The sequence below is a fragment of the Muntiacus reevesi genome, chromosome 18 (genome assembly GCF_963930625.1).
Source record: "Muntiacus reevesi chromosome 18, mMunRee1.1, whole genome shotgun sequence".
NCBI lineage: Eukaryota > Metazoa > Chordata > Mammalia > Artiodactyla > Cervidae > Muntiacus > Muntiacus reevesi.
The window spans coordinates 34,277,167-34,299,708 of NC_089266.1; the positions used below are offsets into that span (position 1 = coordinate 34,277,167).

Here is a 22,542-nt window from a genome sequence, read left to right on the forward strand (position 1 = left end):
GTGGCTGTAGTCACGTGTGACTTATGGCTCACTCCTGTATAGTGATTCACATGGATGATTCACAATTAGGAATGCTGGTGCCCTGTACCCAGTTCTGACTGAGAGAGAGGAGGAAAGGTTTTCCGGGAGGCTGGGGAGTGGGCGGACAAGGGCCCCAGGGCATCAGTTGGCTTCTGACCAGGAACAGATCAATGTCCCAATCATGCAGGCGTCACCTAATGCCTGTCTCCCTCTGGCATCTGGTCCCTCCCTTCCCAGTAGGACCCGGGCTCCTGATAGCTATCTGGGTGAACCTGGTCCTGCCAGTCAGAGGGACTGGTTTTGCCAGAGGCGAACAAGCAACTAGTAGGGAGAAAGGCTGTGGGCGGGAAGAACCAGCCCGCAGCTAGCAAGGACAGAGTGTTTCTGGAGACAGAGCCAGCGAGTGGGCCCTAGAGCATCCCAGAGAGAGCTGGGCTTTCCCTCAAAGGCCCATCCTGCCCACCAGGCCCCGCGGTTCGGCAGCCCAGGAGCTCAGCCCTGCCTGGTCTGTGGCTCACCTCCTACAGGCTAGCTGCTGGGGCATCCCTTCTCTCCTCCCACCATGGCCCTGTACCGCGTGTGTGTGACCACTGGTCCCTACCTGATGGCTGGCACACTGGACAACATTTTTGTCACACTGGTGGGCACATGTGGTGAAAGCCCCAAGCAGCGACTGGATCGCATGGGCAGGGACTTCGCCTCTGGATCGGTGAGTAGAGGAGAGAGGGAGGCGGCGGCCCTGAGGGCCACCAGGTGCAGGGAATCCTGAAGGAGGGGAGGATCTTTCCCCTCAAGGCTCATCAAATCCTGCAGAACTCAGGATGCTGGTCCTCGTGGCCACCCCATTCTGGTCCCTGCCTTTCCTGGGGATCATAAACCCTACCCAGGCAGGGCTGTAAAGGAGAAGCCCTGGACAGGGGCTCCAGAGAATTCCACTGGCTTCCTAGCTCCTTCTCCAATAACTGAAGGTGGGCTTTGGGGAAGCTGCTTGCCCCCTCTGAGCTTGGGTTTCCTCTTCTCCAGAGGGGTCTACCGGCCTCTGCCAGGCCCCAGCACTGTTGGTGGGTGGCTGACATCAGGTGGGGGCTCGAAGGAGGCTCGGGAGAGCCAGAATGCACCCTGCTCACACAGGGCTCCTGCAGCAGCTTCTGCCAGATGAAGGATACCTTTTTGTAATTCACGCCAAGGCACTGCATGGGGTACAGCCAGCTTGAGTGCACATGTCAGGTGAGGCAGAGGTGTAGAAGGTGCAGGTGTAGGTGCACTTTTCAAAGTGCAAGACGACTTTGGCTGCTCCTTGCCTCTCACCGGCTTGCTCTCTTGCCCCCACCCTAGGTGCAGAAGTACAAGGTGCGCTGCTCAGAGGAGCTGGGTGAGCTCTTAATGCTGCGGCTCCACAAGGAGCGCTATGCGTTCTTCCCCCAGGACTCCTGGTACTGCAGCTGCATCTGCGTCACTGCCCCCGATGGTACCCTTTCCCACTTCCCCTGCTACCAGTGGATGGAGGGCTACTGCACCATTGAGCTTCGACCAGGAACAGGTGTGGCAGAGGCAGGGGCTGGCCTGGGCTTCAGAAGCATCTGCTGGGACCAGGCGCAGCAGAGGTGGTGGGGGGTGTGTGTGTGGAGGGGGTGGCTCTCACAGAGCCCAGGGTGTAAAGAGTAGGGCTGGAGTTAGGGTAACTGCAACTCAGGGATCCCAAGTAGGTACTTTCTGAAAATTCAAGCCTCGAACACCCTGAAATGCAGGCGCTTTCTGGGCAGTATGTACCCCTCTGGAGACACACGCAGTCTAGGTGTGCAGTCTCACATACACTCATACCACTCAGAGTCACATGCACAGAAACACACAGAGATGGCGGTATGCTCACCACTGTCACCCTGCTCCTTCCCCGGAGTCAATTCCTCTGAGAGGAGTTAATCTGCAAGTGGAGTTACTGAATTTTAACTTGGGAGAAGCCTGAATGTTTAGAGAATTTAACTGGACAGGCCCTGGCCCACTAGTACTGGCTTTCCTGCTGTGGATGAAGTTCTGCGAGGTGCTGTTCAGGTTCTTTCTTGAATTTGGGTGGGGGGCTTTGAAGGATGCTGGACAGAAACTACTTCAGCCTCTGGCCACACACCCCCTCCCTCCACCCCCTCCCCCCCACATCTCCTGAGACAGGCAAGACTAGGGTGAGTCTGAGTGTGGAGACGAGTCTCAGGGCTGAGAGATGATGTCAGGTCAGGTGAGCTGAGTGAACATTACCCTTGCTGACACTGAGTTCCTCACAGGCTGCACTCCAAACCCCTATCTGTCACTACAACACATCCACCCATCACTTCACAAAACATGTTTGTTCACCAGTCCTGTGGCAAGTGTGCATTTTGTGCATGGTGCCAGGCACCATGCTGGATGCGGGGAATACAAAAAATGAATACCATGTGACTTCTGCCCCCAAGGAGTTTGTAGTCTTGAAAAGGAGACACACATGCAAACAATTAGGGACTTGTTATAATCTGGGGTTAAGGGTGTCCCAAACCCTTTCTACTGATGAATGCACAAAGAATGGGGGACAACTGTGTCCCGAGGGATTGGGTTCAAGGGTTGGGGGGTTCAGGAAAGGCATGCTGGAGGAGGTGTCATTTGAAAACAGACTTATCAATGAGTAATCTTCATTACCCACAGCAAGAACTATTTGTCAGGACTCCCTTCCCCTCCTTCTGGATCACAGGAAACGGGAACTCCAGGCCCGACAGGAATGCTACCGGTGAGGGTGGCCTAATTTGACTTCTTTCCCATCTTACTCTGACCTGATCCTTAATCAGACTGTTACTAACTCTAACCTCAGTTCCAACTGTGGGGGCCCAACTCTGATCACCACCCTCATTTAAACCTCAATCTAATGCTGACCCTGAGTCCAGGCCCACAACACCAGTACTGATAATTGTCCCCAAGACCATCAGTGGATCCACACTCAACCCCCAGCTTGTCCTTGATGTGACCCAGATACCAGACATGACCTTAGGATTGACCAACTTCAGCCCATCCTGAGCCTCACCCCTAAATGAGCATGATCTTGATCTCAACACAAACCCAACTCTAAACCAGTTTGGATGTTCATGCCATCCTCAAATGCTACCCAGATCTGAAGCCCAGTGTCTTCGGGGAAAAAAACAAACATACCTGCTCAGGCAGTGGGTGGTTTCTGGGAGTTTTAATTTAAAGTTGTGTCTTTAAAAGCTAAGGCTTCTGTTTACCCTAAGCTTCACTTGCCACTTCAATCTCTTTCCCCCGGAAGCTGGAAAGTCTACGCCCCTGGCTTCCCCCGCATTATAGATGTCAGCAGCTTTGAGGAGATGGAGTCAGATAAGAAATTTGCCTTGACCAAGACAGCGCCTTGTGCAGACGCAGGTGACAGGTGAGGGTGCACTGAGAGTTGGGGAAGAAGCTGGAAGGGCATGAAGTGAAGGGTCTGCTGTGAGGACCGGGCTGGGCAGCTTGGGAGTCATGGTCTGTGACAGATGCAGTTTAATTCAAGTGTCTGGAGCAGAATGGGTGGGGATGACCCCAGCAGTCTGGCAGAGAGGAGGAGACAGAGCAGGGGAGGTGCCTGGAGTGAGCAGAGGCCTAGGACTCTCTGGGAGGAGAGAGGGGAGGAATTAAGGGGAATGGGCTGCAGGTCCCTCTGATTGGTTTCTGCTCTTCTGCTTCCCTGCTCCCCAGCAGTGGGAATCGGTACCTGCCTGGCTTCCCCATGAAAATTGACATCCCCTCCTTGCTGCACATGGAGCCCAATATCCGCTACTCCGCCACCAAGACGACCTCTCTGCTCTTCAACGCCATCCCCGCGTGAGGCCACTGCCATCTCCACACTCCTGCTCCCTCGCCCTTCTGCCCCTGTCCCTTTGATCAATCACATCCGCATCTCTGCCCGTCTCCCCTCCATCCACCCACCCCCAGTCTCTCCTTCACCTCCCCCTGCCCCGCCCCATCTCCACTCTCTTTTTAAGCAACTCTTCTCTAGCTCCCCATCATCACCTCTTGCTCTTAAACTCTCCTTCTCTTTCCAGTCCTCAAACCAATAGAATTAATTGAGCACTTACTCTGTGGAGAGCACGGTCCCAGTCACTGCTGGTGGGACCAGGCTGAGCAGGAGAGGGCCAGTCTTTAAGATTTAAGGAGGTGGTCAGGACACCTCAGGTTCAATTTCCTGGCCAATACTTTCTAGCTTTATGACCTTGATTTTCACATAGCCTCTAAATGGTTTTCTCATTTATGACAATAATATTCATACCGACTTCATAGGTGTGGGAGAAGACTTTAGAGAGTTAACATCTAGGGAACGTCCTTGGTGGTTCAGTGGTTAGGACTCCATGCTTCCCCTGCAGGGGGCACAGGTTTGATTCCTGTCAGGAAACTAAGATCTTGAAGGCTGCACAGTGTAGCCAAAAAAAAAAAAAAAGCTAATATCCAGCATAAAAAGTTGTAGTCTTAGGATACAGTCTTGGTTGTGATGGACTCACGGGCTCCCCTGGGGAGATGTATGTGCAAGGCAGTTAATTAATATTGGTGGGGTCACTGGCAGCTCAAGTCTGAGGTTCTGAGTGTGATGTGGCTGGAGGGGGTCCAGTTGACATCTGGTCCTGACAGGAGCACGGGTCGGGAGGTGGTTGCTGGGAGACATATGGGATTGAAGCTTTGGGCTGGGAGAGAGGAAAGGAGATGGGAAATGGATGTGTCCTGGGCAGACCCAGGTCATTCTGTGGGGCTCAGCCACCTGCTACCTGCTGCATCAGGAGGCCCAGAGGAGGCCACGGCAAGGAGCTGGATCCTCATGTTCTGGGCTTCAGTGCCACAGCCGTTCTTCTGGAGAAGAACTAGTGGGAGGGGATGTAGGGGTGAGGAGGGGTTTGGAGCTTGAGTGTGTCCACAGGCAGACACAAGGGGGCTTGGGCTTCAGGACAAGGACCTGCTGAGAGGCCCCGGCAGGACTAAGGAGAGTCTCAGTAACTAGCATCACCTGAGCTGGTCCCCAAATGGAAATGTGGGTCGAGGCAGGGGAGGGCCCAGGAGATCTTGTGGACTGCCGGTGTGGGGCTCAGAGAAGGTCCAGTGGGAAGAGGAGTTGGCATTTGGCAGCCTCTGGTCGTTTATGGAGGGGAGAGAGTCACTGGGCTTTAGTGTGGCGTGACTGCAGCGTGCCCTAAAGGACGTGAGTGGCGGGCCTTGGAAAAGGAAGGCCTTTTCTTTGTCCTCTCTTGCCTCCTCAGCCTCTGCTTTAATGACCACGCTCCTGTTGAGTTTTCCCCATCCCCTAGGTTCTTAGTGGGCAGCCACTCAGCACAGGTTTGCGGAAGGAGTGAGTGGCTCCTTACCGAGCACGTAGGAACCTGTCCCTGGGCTTGTCAGGTCACTATTGCCCCCTTGCCCCCATGCCTTCTCCAGGTGCCCACACTCTTCATGACACATCTGCCTCCTTACACAGCTTAATTTATTGACCGACTGCCACAAACCTGCCTGTCCTCCGTTCCATTCCCTTCCACTTGACTTGGCCTAGCTAGTGAGTGATTATTACAAACTGGGTATGTCAGGGCAACACAGCCCAGTCCTGGCCATAAGGAGTCCACGGTATAAGAGGAGTTTTTTGAGTAGTGACATAATGAAGGGTTCACAATATAATGAAAGAAGTAGTGGGTATTTTTTGAAAGATACACCAAGGTGTATGTTTGTGGGGTGATCAGACAATGCTTCATGAAGGACTTTGCATCTAAGATGCACACAGAAGAACAGGTAGGCTTGATATGAGATGGAGATGTAGGAGATGGTTCTTTAGGAGAGGTATAGCTTAACAAGCCCTGGACAGGGGAGGAAGCAGACTTCATTTCAAGCATTTTTTTTCTTCTGATTATCAAGTAATACATGCTCATTGTTAAAAAAAAAAAAAACCAAAAACTCAGTACCAACATCCACAAAGTGAAAAGTACAGCCTGCAGGCTGGCAAGCCCACTTTTACCAGTTCAGTGTACAAAGTATACTCTGGCTATGTTTAATGAGAAGGCTGTGGTGGGCCTTGGTAAGTGCACATGATGGGGAAAAAAAGTTAGAAAGGTTATAGAAATCAGCTTGTGGGGAGTTGCCAGGGCAGCCTGAGCAGCTAGGGCTTTGTCATGTGGGCAGAGGGGAGCCAGTGAAGGTCTATGATAAGATGAGAGCTTGGAGAAAGCATGATGAAACACCAGTGAAGATAACTGGTCTGCACTATGTGTGCCATCTTTGCGCACACAAGTGGAGTCACCCTTACAAAGCCTCAACTAGCCTCTAGACTTGTCTCCCACATGAACCGTTAGGCACCTCTGCTCTGGTCATTGACCTTGTCAAATTCCTTCAGGGCTCTAGGCTGGGGGCACAGTGCCCATGGCAGCCCTCAGCCCCCAGCCCCATTTCCCCTCCCACAGGTCCCTGGGCATGAAGCTTCGAGGGTTGCTGGACCGCAGGGGTTCCTGGAAGAAGCTGGACGACATCCGGAATATCATGCGTTGCCACAAGACCCTCACTTCAGGTGTGCAGAGCCAGGCGGAGAGGTCCATTCTCCACTGGACCCTATACTCAGGCTCCTCTGCCTCATGCTGGGAGAAAGCTGAATTCTAGTTGCAGAGGGGTTGTGGGGTTCCAGTGGGCAGGGCTCCTGACTTCACTGGGGGCACTCTCCCAGACTCCCCTCAGGAACCCATCTCTCCTTCCTCTGGGTGGGGACAAGAATAGGCAATTGGGGACGGAGCAGGGGTCGAGGGTCACTTAGGGAGTCCTGATCCTGGTCAGGTGCACTCATCTCTCTTCCCCTACCCCTGCCATCAAGAGGTTTGGGCTTTGGGGCCAGACATATGTTCGTGTCTGCCACCCAATTAAGTGAGTAGCGAGTCACTCTGCCTCTTAGAGTCCTGTGTTAAACTGAAGGTATAATTAGGACTCATAGGACTGCTGGGAGGAAAGATTAAACCATAATGATGAGCAAAGTGCTGGGCTGAGCAGGATCTAGTGAAGTGATTTCAGCCCAACTGGCCCCCTCTCTCGTCCCCCAGAGTACGTCAGAGAGCACTGGTGTGAAGACCAGTTCTTCGGGTACCAGTACCTGAACGGCGTCAACCCAGTCATGCTCCACTGCCTCTCCAGCTTGCCCAGCAAGCTGCCGATCACGAACGACATGGTGGGTCCCTCACTGGGGCCAGGCACCTGCCTGCAGACAGAGTTAGAGGTGGGTAAGCTGCCAGTAGGGAGAAGGGACGGGTGTGGAGGGTAAGGGTGGGATGGCTGCATCCGGCCTGCAGGCTTCATCCCCAGCCCGGCACCTTTTAAGCAGAACAGTTATGGGTAAGGCGCAGATGGGCCTCAGGCTTGAGGCATGAGACGGGGCCTGAGGCATGAGACAGGGCCTGGCGAACTCGTATGCATGAATGTGACAGCTTGAAGGAGGATGCCCTGCCCCTGTTCTGGGGCCTCCAAGATCCCAGGTGCTGAGGCCCAAAGAAAGCCGTTTTAGGACAGGCCAAAGGCAATACCACTAGACAGCAAGGACAATCTTGGAGAACTAGGAACTCTGCGGGTGTGGGAGAAGATGATGACCCACCCAATCTCTGATCTTGACCCAGTCAAGCTCTCAGGCGTCCTCCAGAAGGCTGGAGTTGTGGTTGGCAAATTCTCTTCCTGTGTTGATTTTATTGATACTGAATACACTCAAGTCATCTGAGTTGAGAGAAGAGGAAGGACCAGGGATGGGGAGAGGAGGAGAGGATGCTGGCTTGTCCAAGAGGCTGGGAAGCCAGGTGAGAGGTTGCACAAGGAAGGATTCAGCTGGACTTCATTCTGGACATGCTGGGAAGGGTGAGGTTCCCAACACTGACCTTTAGTACAGGCACCAAGCGTCACTGAGGCCCAGGCTGGAGTGGGAGTGGACAGAGGACAGAGAGGGAAGCAGAGCCGGGTGCGGAGGGCACTCTAAGGCTCCATGCAACTTCCCCAGAGGGGCAACATCTTCCTAGCGGACTACTGGATTCTGGAGGAGGTCCCTGTCCACTGCATAAACGGCTGCCCCCAGTTCGTGGCCGCCCCGCTCTGCCTGTTGTGGCTCAACCCCCAGGGGGCCCTGGTGCCCTTGGCCATACAGGTGAGCCTGCGGCCGGCTTTGAGGGGGTGTGGACCAGGCTTCGGGGAACGCGGCCTCAGAGGGCACCTATCACTTTAAAGCCTCACCCCCTTATTATTCCTCGATGCAGCTCTGCCAGACCCCTGGGCCCGACAACCCCATCTTCCTGCCCACTGACACTGACTGGGACTGGCTGCTGGCGAAGACGTGGGTGCGCAACTCTGAGTTCCTGGTGCACGAGAACAACACGCACTTTTTGTGCACACATTTGCTGTGCGAGGCCTTCGCCATGGCCACGCTGCGTCAGCTGCCTCTCTGCCATCCTATCTACAAGGTCTGGGTGACCCTCGGGTGGGGGGAGGGCCACAGTGGCCTTCTCCCTGACCTTCGGTTCTTGTGACCTCATCCCACTCGCAGCTTCTGCTTCCCCACACTCGCTACACGTTGCAGGTGAACACCATCGCCCGTGCTACGCTGCTCAACCCTGAGGGCCTTGTGGACAAGGTGCGGTCTCCACCCAGCCCTTCCCCGGGGCTCCGCCCCCGAGGGCACCTTGCCCCGCCCACAAACCCTGTTGGACCGCCAATCCCAGTCCCCATTCCCGGCCCACCCCTTTCCACAAGCCCCGCCCCTCTCCACAAGTCTCCTACCTGTCCCCAACCTCGTCTCCCTCCCTCCAATCCACTCCACCCGCCCCTCCTCATCAGGCTCCGACTCCAAAGGCTCCTGGAGGTGGGCAAGGCACCCCAGCCTGAGCACACCTGTCCGCTGACCCTGAGTTGGCGCTCCCCTCCCAGCTCGCCCGGGATTCAGTTCATTCTTCTAGTTACCAAACACCTAAGGATTACCTCCTACGCAGGCAGTAAGGCTGCAGCCTGTGCAGCCCACGTCCTCCCCTTATGGGTGTTTAATTCTTGGTCTTGGATGCTTGATTAACTGGAAAATTCCCTCTACTGAATCTCTAGCCCCATCTCTGGGGTGGGGGTTGGGCCTGTCGCGGTGACCAGCTGTGTTGTGTCCTCAGGTCACGTCCATTGGGAGGCAGGGCCTCCTCTACCTCATGAGCACCGGTCTGGCCCATTTCACCTACACCAATTTCTGCCTTCCGGACAGCCTGCGGGCCCGCGGTGTCCTGGATATCCCCAACTACCATTACCGAGATGACGGCCTGAAGATCTGGGCAGCCATTGAGAGGTGTGGGCCTGGGGCCTGTGGCCAATCTGGCCCCACCAGGGCCTCCTGGCCAAGGGGACAGTGTGGATCCGTGTGCTCATGTAGGCTGGGGCACTTGGTGCTTGGGGGTTTCTGGTGTTTTGAGCCCAGCACGGGGCCCCGCAAGGGTGAGAGTTGGGGGTTGGGGTTCCTCATGAAATGGCAGAGAGCTGTGGGCTGGGGAGGGCCTGGGCTCTGTGTGAATGTGGCAGAGGACGGGAAGGACATGGAGTCCTGAGAGGTCAGGGCAGAGGCAACAGCTCGGTGTGGTGGGGCCTCCAGGTGGACAGGTCTTCCTTTCTCCCAGGTGGGGAGGGGAGGCCTCATGTCAGGCTCTCCTCAGCACCCATGACTCGAGTGGAGGTGAGATTTGAGGGAAGCTTGGGCACTGTAGTTCCAACTGAATATGGGGGTCCCCACTGAACCTCCATGGACTTGTAGTGGACTCTGGGCAGCTAGCTCTCACTAGCCTGAGCAGCCTTGGGCCTTGATTTGGGGGCTGGCTGGTCACTGCTGGAGAAGGGACATCTTTTTTCTGCAGCTTCGTCTCAGAAATTGTGGGCTACTATTACACCAGCGACGCATCTGTGCAGCAGGATTCAGAGCTGCAGGCCTGGGTCGGAGAGATTTTTGCTCAGGCGTTCCTGGGCCGGGAAAGCTCAGGTATCCCCTCCTTGTCCCCTCAACCACAGACTCAATCACCCGCTGTCCCCCTTGGTCCTACCAGGCCCCCAGTTCTTACTCACTGAGCAGCCTTTGAAGCACATGCTATCATTAGCCCCACTGTATAGATAAGGGACAGGCATAGAGAAGGCCGCACTGGCAGTTAGTGGCAAAAGCAGGGTCCAGAGCCAGCTCCTAGCATCTCTGGAGTCCTTGCTTTCAGTCACTACATAGTCCCTGCTCGACCTCTGCCACCCATACACCTTCACTTGCTGAGATCTGGGGATGTGTCGCTTTGTGGTAGAAGCCATCTACAGCCTCCAGCACTAAGGATTCTGGAACTCTCTCTCATACCCTCTTATGCCCATCCTGCCAGGTGGCCCCTCCAGCCACCAACCTGTCTCACTTGTGGCTTCATGGAGTAGCTTGGTGCTGCTGCTGCCCGATTCCTCCTTACTGACACCTGTCACCTGTCCCTGGCTCTCCCCTCTCTTTTGACACTGCCTGAGAGGCCTCTGAGACCCAACCGACATCAGTCCTCTTAGGCCTCCTTTGCTTAACCTAAGTGCAAGCAGACGCACCCGACTGCCCTCCCCTCCTTAAAGTCTTCCCTTGGCTCCAGGGAGGGTGTGTCTTTCTGACCTCCTCTTTCTTTCAGGGCTTCTACCGCTTCCTGATCCTGATTCCAGCTCTGGTTTGTCCTGGGTCTCTGTCTCCTCTTGCTCTACCCCTCCCTAACAGAACGATCCTTTCTCCTGTTTCTCCTCTGTAGCTGATTCCAGACTTGGAAATCCCCCTTCCCCATTCCCTGAGGAAACTTTCCTTGTTGGCTGTCTCACTGTGACTCTTGAGACTAGCACATGAAAATTACAAGTCATGCTCTGTAGAAGGACTTCTGGCCTCGCTTGGGTTATACATGTCATTGCTACTCTTCACAGCCTACCTCCCTGGTGCCAGTGTATGACGGTCTATATTTCAGGCACTGGAAAGTGCAGACAAGGCATCTCTATCTGGGTGAGTGGAAGAAATTGCAAGGCTCAAAGTGCTACAAATATCCAGCCTCTAGTTCCCCCAGCCGGAGGGAGGGAGACTCTCACTGCCTGGGATGTCTTCTCTTAGCAGGGGCTGTAACTTTTAGCTGACTCAGCACTTCTGGTGGCCACCCAGAGCAATTCCTGCCTGGTGAAACCTGGGGAGGAGGTGTGGTCTCAGGTCACCAGGAAACAGAATAAACAGCTGTTGTAGTCCTACCTGTGAAGTGAAGTGAAGTGAAGTTACTCAGTCGTGTCCAACTCTTTGCGACCCCGTGGACTGTAGCCCACCAGGCTCCGTCCATGGGATTTTCCAGGCAAGAATACTGGAGTGGGTTGCCATTTCCTTCTCCAGGAGATCTTCCCCACCCAGAGATCGAACCTGGGTCTCCCGCTTTGTAGACAGACGTTTTACCTGTAGTGGGCTCCAAAGCATTTTTTTTTTTTTTTTTTTTTTTGCCTAGTCCTCGGGTATCTTATTTCCTTGATCAGGGATTGAAACTGTACCCCCTGCATTGGAAGTGTGGAGTCTTAACCACTGGACCATTAGGGAAGTTCCAGCTTTTTTTTTTTCAAACAAAAGTTTGAACATACAGAAAAATAGAGAATATGATACTCTACTTTTACCCACCTAGATACAGTTTACCCACCACCTTGATATAGTTCCTAACATCTTGCCATATTTGATTAAGTTGTTGCTTTTGTTTATTTACACATATTTCACATTTTACCTAATTAATATGCATCTCAAATTTTCTACACAATCACAATGCTGGCATCACATTTAACAAAATTGACAAGTAATCTCCAACATTACCCTCTTACTTGTCCCATTCTCCCTTGGTTGATCCCGTTGATTCTGGAGCCAGTCAAGGACCAAATGACATAGGTGTTCATTTTGACTCTAAAGTCTCTTTTACTTTAGGTCAGCCCCCCTCTGCCCTTTTTATTTATTTATTTATTTTTTTAATAACTTTGTGTTTAGTCTCTGCCCTTTTTAAAATCACATAAACATCTGACAAGGCTAAGGACTAGCTGTTCTGCAGAATGTCTCGCCTTCCGAATTTATCTAATTGCTTCCCCACGTTGTTATTCCTCTACCCACTGTGTTGTCTCTCAACCGGAAGTAGTATCTAAAGGTTAAATGTCTGGGGCAAGAATGTTCTCCAGTGATACTGTGTTCTCCGCATTGCATCATACTGGGAGGTGTGCGATGTCAGGCTATTAGTGACGCCACGCGTGATTTCTGGGTTAGGGTGGTGACAGCCAGACCTCTCTTGGATCTTTTGAAGAGCAGCCCCTCCCTGTGCTTTGCAAACCTACTGTTAATCAGGGAGCATCCTGATCCTGACTGCTTCTTCTCCAGGGGCAGCTGTTTTTCTCTTCAGGGTTATCTGTTTCCTATTCAAGACACAGAGTGGGATCAACTGTCTTGTCTTTCTTTATTCAACTTGTCTCTGATTTGATACATCAGGACTTTCTTCAGACTGACAAACATCTCTTCCAACCGGCACAAACTTAAACTACACTCATGTTTTCAGGTAAAATACATTCATTCATTAACCTCAGCATGCCTCTGGCTTCCACATTTCAAAGGGAAAAAATAATATGCGCTATAGAAGAATTCCCAAATGTCACCTGACTTTGCTTTTTTATTCTATCCACCATGAACGGCACATTCGGAAAATTCCCATACACTCCCAGGCAGACAGATACCCAGTCCTTCCTTCAAGCCTCTCCATCTGCTCTGTTGCAACAGCCTCTTTCACAGCTGTCATCCTGACTCCAAGCCTTGGAGCCATCTTGACTCATGTTCCCTGATGTCTTCCTCTCTCCTGAAATCCAGTTAAGTGGCTAATGCTATTGTCCCCATCATTTCCCACTGTCACCACCCTAGTCTTAGTCCTCTCACTACTCCTGCAACAGTGGCAGCTGCCTCTCAACCTATCCCACCCCTCCCAGCCTCTTGCTACTCACCAATTCGGCAGGGCCACCGCCCCAGTAATCCTCTGAAATAGTCCTCAGAAACCACCCTGCCTGGCAAAGTGCTGTAGCCTCACATCCAATTAAGTCCCCTCCCTGTCCCCTCACCTTGCTTCTGACTTTGTGCCTGCCCACTCTGGCTTCCTACCCTCTCATGCATTCACTTCATTCAACCAGTAATATTTATTAAATATTGTTAATATTTACTAAGTATTGTTTCAGGTGCTGGGGTTTGGCAGTGAACATGACAGGCAAAAATCCTGGCCTTCAAGAAGCTTAGCATTCTTGTGGGGAGATATGGATAATAAACTAGCAAATAAAATAAATAAATAAATAAATAAACTAGCAAATATGTCAAGTGGTTAAAAAGAAGAACAAAACAGCATCAGGGGATACAGTAGGTTGAGGTAGGGAGATTACTTCAGTTAAGAGGTCAGGAAAGGCCTCTTTTAGGAGGTGCTGTCTGCTAGAGACAGAAGGAAGGGAGAGAGCTGGTTCTGTGGATAACTGGGGCAAGAGTGTAGGGACAGAGGTGGACCCAGTGCAGAGACCTCAGGTGGGAGTGTGCAGGCAGGTTTAAGAAATCAGCAGACCTGTGTAGCTGAGTAGAGTAGGTGAGAGGGAGAAAAGTAGGGAAGGGAATGAAGACAGAGAAGGAATAAGAACCAGTTTAAGTAGGGCCATGGTGAGGTAAGTGAGGTGGGAAGCCCTTAACGCATTTTAGGTAGGGGTGGTGTAAATGGATTTACAATTCTGAAGGATCACTTGATCTGGCTGTTATGTGGAGAACAAACTGTCAGAGGCAGGGGTGGAAGCAGTCAGATTCATCCAGGGGTGAGACGATGGAGAAGGGGTGGTGTGGAGACTGGAGCTGATGGCACGAGGATGGCTTCTGCAAGACTTTGCTGACATGTGCGGTGTGAGATAAAAAGGGGAGCGAGTGCACAGATTTTGGCTGGAGCAACTGAATGAAGAGCGCTGAAGTGGACCCACTGGTGGCCACAGGGGACAGGTTTCAATAATGTGCAAGGTAGGGAGTCAAGTTTGAGGTCTGGCAAGTGTCAGGTCTGAGACTCCTCATAGACACTCAGGCAGAGGTGTCAGCTAGCAGCTGCAGATTTAAACCCACTGTCAAGTCCAGCGTGCAGGGGCGATGTGAACTTGGGAATCATCAGCCAGTGAGAGGTGGTGAAGGCCACAGTCTTGGATGAGACCAGTGAGATCAGAGAAAAGACGACCAAGGGCTGAGCCTGAAAATGCCTGCCTCTTCTTTTTTTCCATTTGAAGCTCACCGCATTATTCTACCCAGGGAGGCCCCTTCTCTTCCTCCAGGAAAGCCTCCTCTAACCACCCAGCCCCGTTGCTGAACCTGCCATCTCCTCAAAGGGAGCCTGGCCTTAAACCTTCCTCTGCTTCCATCATTGTGGGCTCATAAGCAGCACCTTCTCTGACCATCTGTCTCTGCCACTAAACCCAACAGCAGATGAGATGATCTGCTCCTGGGTGCTCAGGCAAATCTTGGTGAATTGGGTAGAATTCTATAATTACGTACTAAAACAAGCTGCAGACAGAAGTGCTGTTCCCTTGAACCTGGCTCTTCTGTTGTGACCTCTGCTGGCTTGGCATTTTCTAGTCCTATCCCAGTCCCCCCCTTCAGAGACCACACCATAGTGATGACCATCTGTAACCTGGTGTGATGATCAGTCACTAAGTTGTGTCCAACTGTTTGCGACCCCATGGACTGTAGCCCACCAGGCTCCTTTGTCCATAGGATTTTTTCAGGCAAGAATACTGGAGTGGGTGGCCATTTCCTCCTCCACAGGATCTTCCTGACTCAGGGACCAAACCCTCATCTCCTACATTGGCAGGAGGATTCTTGACCACTGAACTACCTGGGAAGCCCCTATCCTTAACCTCAGCCCAATCCCAATACTAGTCTAAAGATGGTGGCAGCCACCTGTTTAGTCTGCATTGCTCTCTCTCCTTCTGCAGCGAGCTCCAGTCCTGAGCTGCCCTCAGGAATCTGGTCCCTTCCATCCACACCCTCTTCCCTTCCCCTCACTCTTAGGCTTCCCATGCCGGCTGTGCACCCAGGGAGAGCTGGTGAAATTCCTCACTGCAATCATCTTCAACTGCTCTGCCCAACATGCCGCTGTCAACAGTGGGCAGGTGAGGCTGCAGAGGGTGGACCTGGGGGTCACTGGGCCACATAAGATTAGTCTCAGCAGTGGATGTGAGGCCAGAGTTCGGGCTGAGCACATGGGAGGGTCAAGGCTGTGATGGGTTTATGGATAGGGCTGGAGTTGTAGTGGTGACTGGGTGGAGGGCAGCACTGGGGCTGAATGATGACTGGAGTAGAGCTCGGTCCAAGCTCGTAATGGTGACTCAAGTTGGGTTGTGGAGGGAGTAGTACTGAGGGGCTCTAGTTGTGGACAGGATGAGGCCAGGTGGAGCAGCAGGCCAGCCCAAGGCTCATTTCTCAGGTGACCTCTTTACTCTGGGTCCTCCTCCCTCCTGGGTGACTCACACCACCCAGTCCTGGAACACCAGGTAGGGGGATAACAAGGGGTGACCCAGGCTCCTGCCACCCTCTTCCTTGCTTCCCTTTTAACGACCCCCTTATTTCCCAACTGCAAGATCTAGGATGGTAGGGGCAGGAACAAGGATGTTGAGGAGGGAGATGGTCCTTCTTTTCTGGCCAACTGACTCAGCTGGGGTTGGGGGGTCTCCACAGCATGACTTTGGAGCCTGGATGCCCAATGCCCCGTCATCCATGAGGCAGCCCCCACCGCAGACAAAGGGGACCACCACCCTGAAGAGTTTCCTGGACACCCTCCCGGAAGTGAATACCACTTGTAATAATATTCTCCTCTTCTGGTTGGTCAGCCAAGAGCCCAAGGATCAGGTGAGTGGTAGTGGTGGTGGTGGGGTGTCTGGGGCTGGGGGGAATTTGCAGGGCCTGGGTAGTGGAGGTGGTGGTAGCTGTCCAAGGGAGTTTGGGAGCCAACATCTGACATTTATACTGAGTTGCCTTGAGTTCTTCAGCTTCTTCAGGAAATGATAGTTGGGCCCCAGAGACACACTGAAGCAAATACCAGTTTAGTGGCTGGGTCACAACTTCCATCTAATTCACCAGTTTAACCAGTCTATCCACCTATCCGTCCATCTGTCCATCCAACCACTTACTCACCCATCAGTCACTCATCCATTCACCCAGACATTTGCCAGATCCCTCCCATGTGTCAACACAGTGCTGGGCACCAGGAACATAACACTGAGTGAGAACTTTCTGCCTGCAAGAATCCTACGGTTTACTTGAGGAGACACACAGGGAAAGGGAAAAGGGCACCACAGTGTCATAGGAATCATTCACGAATTCCTCCATTCAGTCCATACTTCTTGAGCACCTGCCAAGTGCCAGATACTGGTGGGCAGATATGAACCTTGATGTTGTACATAAGCTTACAGCCCAGTGACAGAGGTAAGGATGGGGCCTCACGGAACCTGACGAAGTCCAGGCAAACCTGGGAAGAGGCCTTGGAGGAAGTGACATCTAAGATGAAACCTTTGGGGCAGGGAGGTGTTGGGCAGACAAAAGAGGGGCAGGGTTAGTTTCTAAGCAGAGGGAAGGACTCTACCAAGTGAAGCAAAGTGAAGGTGAGAGTCTGTTGGTGCATTTGCAGGATCATAAACAGCCCAGTGTGGCTGCAATTATTTGTTCAAAAGACAAATGGGAACCATTGAAGGGTTTAAGCCTGGGGTGACATGGCTGAATTTGTGTTTTTGCAAGGGCGCTTCTGTGGCTATGCAGATGGATGGGAAGGGTAATTTTGGAGGCAGGACGGACAGCAAGGAGGTTATTAGTTAGGCCAGGCCAGGGGAGCAGCCCTTGAATCACCAGTTACCATTATCTCCATTTACACACTGGGTCATCAGTCATGCCTCTGCCCTCCTGGTCTTGTCTCCAAGCTCTCTGCTGTGATATCCTCATTTCTCACGCTTAACTCCATTTGGCACGAATATTTTATCTCCCTAACAAGATTCAACTTATCATCTCATCGCCTGGGAATGCAGGAACTACTCCCCAGATGCTGCTCCTCTCTGGTCTCACTTCCCAAGGATTTGGAGACATTCATTTCAGTCATTGCAAAGGAAAAACACTGTTTTGTTTTGGTTTTTTGTCTACTCACACAACACTACATTACTACTCTCAGTACTCTCCCTCAATATTTCCAGCCACCATACCAAGCAGTTATTCAACATCAGTTGGGTGTCCTCTGTGTTAGTTGCTCAGTCATGTCTGACTCTTTGCGACCCCATGTACTGTAGCCCGCCAGGCTCCTTTGTCCATGGGGATTCTCCAGGCAAGAATACTGGAGTGGGTTGCCATTCCCTTCTTCAGGGGATCTTCCCAACCCAGGTCTCCCGCATTGCAGGCAGATTGTCCCAGCACCTCCACATGGGTGTCAATGTGGGTCTGAGCCAACAGGGAAGCCCCTGATGAAATCTAACAACTGTCCTCTAATTGAGCTCAATTCTGACACTGTCCCCCTGGAGAGGTGTCAGATCCCACAGGTGAAGGACTCAGTCCCACAAAACTGCTCCTCCACTCCACCCTCCTCACCCCCTTCAGGTGACAACTGCAAGTTCCAGCTTATCATCTGAGTTTCTGACCAACCCCTCCTCAGTTTTGATCATTTGCTGAGAACAGCTCACAGAGCTCAGGAAAATATTTACTTACTAGATGACTGGCTCATGCTGAAAGGACACAACTCAGCAATGACCAGATGGAGGCACTCCAGAGAGCAAGGAGTGTGGGAAAGGGTGTGGAGTTCCCATGCCTCTCTAGGCTCTCTCCCAGCACCTCCACATGGGTGTCAACCTGGAGGCTTCATTACCTAGGCACGATTGATTAAATTATTGGCCACTGGGGATTAATTCAACCTTCAGTTCCTCCCCCCTCTCCAGAGGCTGGGGGGTGAGACTGCAAGTTCTAACCTAATCACAAGGTTGATCCCTCTGGCAACCAGCCTCCAACCCCAGGGAATTTCCAGAAGTCACCTGGTTAACAGAAACTCAGGTGGGGTTGAAAAGGGCTTATTTTGAATAACAAAAGACACTTTTAAACACTCTATCACTATGAAGTTATAAGGGTATTAAGAGCTCTGTGCTAGAAACACAAAACCAAATATATTTTTCTTATTATAAGTCACAAAATCACACTGGAAAGGGAGGAGTACACAAGAGGATGAGGGTGGAGAGTTCCCTTTCTCATAAGCCAGTGGGAAACCTAACCCGGAAAGTCATAACGATAACAACAATAATATATAGCACATATCACTTCCTGAGGATCTATCATGTGTCAGTCATTAAATCAGGTATCTTATGTGCACTATTTCAAGGTACAAAATAAATAAATAGCTATATTTAAAATGCTTAATACAGTGACTGGCATATAAGTGTTCAATAAATGGTAGCTCCATTTTACAGGGGAGAAAACTGAGGTTCAGAGACACCAAGCAGTCTGCCCAAGGTCACAGCTAGTAATTAGGCACTGAACCCAGTCATTCATATTTCTGTGCTCTGCTTTATCAATAGTGACACTATAGTTTCAGAAATTAGATGTTGATCTGGTAAATAAGACATAAAACTGATTCTTTGAAAAGACCAATAAAATAAAGAAACCAGAGATAATTCAAATCAAGAAAAAAATTAACATAAATGTACAACATCAGGAATAGAAAAGGTATGAGAAGAATGGAAAAATTAGAAGAAAATACTACTTATAGTTTTATGCAAACAAATTTGGAAACCTAGATGAAATAAGTAAAATTTTTAGGAAAACTTGAAAAACCCAAAGCAAACAAACAAACAAAAAAAAACACCAAGATGCCAGAAGAGGTGAAAACCATACATAAAGGAAAAGGGTTGTAAAAGATCTGATCCCTCTCCTTGTAAAGGGAGATTCTATTAAACCTTCAAGCAACAAATAATTCCTAAATCATTCACACTTCTTGAAAGTATATAAAAAAGTAGAAGCTTCTATATCATTTTACTGGTAACCCTGATACCAGTGCCTGGCAAGGGCAGTGCTCTTAAGAAAAGAGAAGTGAGTACCAGGTAGAGGGTTCTAGTCCCAGATCCACATTTTCCACCTATGTGACCTTGGATATGTAATCGGGCCTCTCTAAGCCTCAGTTTCTTTATCTGTAGAGTGGGAATGATGAAGTACCTGTCTTACTGGATTGTTGTCCTGTTGTGATGGTCCATGTAAAGCCCTTGCAACATGTCCACTGTAATTAAGAAAATAAAATTATAAACTCATTCCACTTAGCTACAACAATCTTAAAAATATATCATTAGTCAATGAAAGCCAACAGTATATAGTAAAACAAGAATTCATCATGATGAAGTATAGGTTAACTTAGGAATGAAAGGTTGGTTCAGCCTGATGAAATCTAATAATATTCATCATTACATCAGTAAAGAGACACACCATGTAATCATCTCAATCAATACATGCTGAAAAAGTGTTTGATAAATGAGAATAGCCATCACTACTAAAAACTCAGTATAAGATGAAACTCTCTTATGGAGTTTTGGATATTTCAGAAAAGAAAACACTGGCCTTATGTTGAAACAATAGAGGTCATTAAAGTCAGAGAGGAGAAAACAAGACTGTGATTTAACAGTTTCAGGAGGCTCTGCTGGTGCAATAAAACAAGGCAAAGAATTTTTTTAAACATCAGGATTGTTGGCAACAGTTTTATTATGTGAGCAGTGTGTGCTGCTTAAGAGGTTGGCCCCAGGAACCCTGATGGTGAACTGGTGGTGTACTGTGGTCAAGCCCAGAAGGGCAGTCCTGTTCTGCCGCAGGGTGGGACTGACTTCAGTTCATTGCGCTATTTCTGAATAGAGGTTGGCTAGGCTGGAAAGCATGAGTGTATGATGACACTGGCAACGGTGACTGACTGGGAGACGCCTCAGAACTGATTGTCTTCAGGGGTTGCCTTTTGTGTATTCTTGGGCATATCTGGTGGGACGTTTATGTTGATTTCAGTAGTGTTACGGACGTGGTTATGTTTCATTCATAAAGCAGTGGCCCAGGCACAGGAAGGGACCTTTTTAAGGATTGGTGGGCTGCTCTGCGGAGGTGGCTGGAATGGTGGTTCTGGGGTTTCAAGGGTTTGCGTTTACAGTGGCCGTGGCTGGGTGACGCCTGCCTTTAGAAGCCACCTTGACTGCATTTGTTGACAAATATGGCCCTGAACATCATCCTGACCCCACACCTGATTTTCTCCCAGCGGCCCCTGGGCACCTACCCGGACGAGCACTTTACAGAGGAGGCCCCACGCCGGAGCATCGCTGTCTTCCAGAACCGCCTGGCTCAGATCTCGCGAGACATCCGGGAGCGGAACCGGGGCCTGGCGCTGCCCTACGCCTACCTGGACCCTCCCCTCATTGAGAACAGCGTTTCCATTTAACCCCCTCCTCCTAACCGCTAGCGCTAGCGTGAGGCGGGCCAGTTTCTCATCCTCCAGTCCCTTCTGTCCTCCTTATTCTTGATCAGCCTGCACTTTCTCGACGCGTTTTGCACCCACGATGGTTCTAGCATCACATGAACTGGGCCCTGAACTGTGAGGGACCAGGCCGGCAGTGCCCGCGGTGAGAATCTGCTGACTGAAGTCAAACGCACAACAGGCCCTTCGAAAGGAAGGATCTCCATCATCCCATGTCCTCCTTCGGGCAACCTCCTGTGAAAGCCTAGCCTATTCCCCATCTTCTATGAAAAACCTACCTCCTCCCATCAAGCCCAGCTTGGGACTCTGAACCCGCCTCCCCAGTCCTCTCTCATTCCAAAATACTTTCTCCTACTTCACCTCTTTGTTTCCACCTTCCTCCCATCCTCGGACCAACCCAATCCAACTTCTCCTTTGGCAGAACCTGGAAACTGGACAAGGAAGAATGTGTGCTCTGGATCTGCCATGTGGTCCACTTTGACCCCCTGCATCTTTAGGGGGAGGATTAGAATTAGAGCCCAGCTTACCTGTACCTCTAACTGTAGTTCTCAGCGCCAAGTTCCCTGGCTTGAGTGTGTGTGTGTGGAGTCTCTCCCCAACTATTTCCTATCCCAACTATCATCCACCACCCACTTTCTGTCCTTAAGCCCAGAACCTTCAATAAAAATTAGTATGCATGCTAAGTCGCCTCAGTTGTGTTCGACTCTTTGGGACCCTATGAACTGTAGCCGGCCAGACTCCTCTGTCCATGGGGATTCTCTAAGTAATAGTGCTAGAGAATACTAGTGGGTTGCCATGCCCTCCTCCAGGAGATCCCCCCCACCCAGGAACTGAACCCATGTTTCTTACATTTCCTGCATTGGCAGGCTGGTTCTTTACCCCTAGCAACTGCTGGGAAGCCCCAAAATCTGTATACTTGGCTCCCATTTCATTTTTCTTTTTGTACCTGTGTGTATGTACATAGGTGGGGTATTCAGAGATTAGAGAAAGGAGCCACAATGAGTCCCTAGCATGGCTGCTCTGGAGACAGGAAGCCTCCCAGCTCAACCCATTACCTAGCCAGGCCCTCCATTCCTTCACCTCCCATACAGAGTGTGTCATCCATCAGGAGGTGAAAGAGTATCTAGACTCAAGCTGCTGCTGCTGCTGCTAAGTCGCTTCAGTCATGTCTGACTCTGTGTGACTGCATAGATGGAAGCCCACCAGGGTCCCCCATCCCTGGGATTCTCCAGGCAGGAACACTGGAGTGGGTTTAGCGACCCCGTGGAATGCAGCCTACCAGGCTCCTCCATCCATGACATTTTCCAGGCAAGAGTGCTGGGGTGGGGTGCCATTGCCTTCTCCACTAGACTCAAGGGGTTGATACAAAAAACATAGGTATTAGGTATGGCTGAGTGATTTTGCTGAGTATCTGAAACTATCACAACATTGTTAACTGGCTGTTAATGCAATATAAAATAAAAAGTTAATAAAATACATCAGTTCAGTTCAGTCACTCAGTCGTGTCCATAAATAGCCTATAATTTTTTTCTCCGTTAATGTAGTGAGTTATGCCGGTTTTCTAATGTGAATAAATCTTGCATTCTTACCAAAAAAATTAGGTATTTTGCAAAGCCTGAGAATCCAGTTTCTGGGTGTCAGGTTGTTAACATTGCCACTGAGATCTGGTTCCTCTTCTGAACTCATGGAAGACTCAAGCTCTGGTGCTGTTGTGCATGGGCGGAGTCATGGATGAGTTTTGACCAACGAGCAATGAGCAGAAGTGGTGTGGGTCATCTCCAGGCAGGAGTGTCTAATTGTCGGCGTAAGCCCTCGGGACCTCTCTGCCTCTGATCTCAGTTCAGATTAGTTCAGTCACCCAGTTGTGTCCAACTCTTTGCAACTCCATGGACTGCAGCACACCAGGCCTCCCTGTCCATCACCAACTCCCAGAGTCCACCCAGACCCATGTCCATTGAGTTGGTGATGCCATCCAACCATGTTATCCTCC

At 51.0% G+C, this 22,542-nt stretch overlaps 1 protein-coding gene across 2 annotated transcripts; it reads left to right on the plus strand.

Annotated features, from left to right (window-relative positions):
- The first annotated feature begins 565 nt into the window (after positions 1-565).
- On the plus strand, positions 566-21,080 carry ALOXE3 (arachidonate lipoxygenase 3). 2 transcript variants are annotated; one of them, XM_065909394.1, is made up of 15 exons: positions 566-730; positions 1,357-1,561; positions 2,689-2,770; positions 3,302-3,421; positions 3,727-3,852; positions 6,459-6,562; positions 7,083-7,255; positions 8,021-8,164; positions 8,274-8,477; positions 8,561-8,647; positions 9,168-9,337; positions 9,897-10,018; positions 15,101-15,201; positions 15,767-15,937; positions 20,337-21,080. In XM_065909394.1, the coding sequence occupies exons 1-15, from the start codon at positions 584-586 to the stop codon at positions 20,514-20,516; spliced, it is 2,136 nt and encodes a 711-aa protein (XP_065765466.1). In that variant the 5' UTR covers positions 566-583; the 3' UTR covers positions 20,517-21,080. The 2 variants fall into 2 exon arrangements, with proteins under 2 accessions (XP_065765466.1, XP_065765465.1); XM_065909393.1 differs by having other exon boundaries at positions 584-730; positions 3,730-3,852.
- The last annotated feature ends 1,462 nt before the right edge of the window (positions 21,081-22,542 follow it).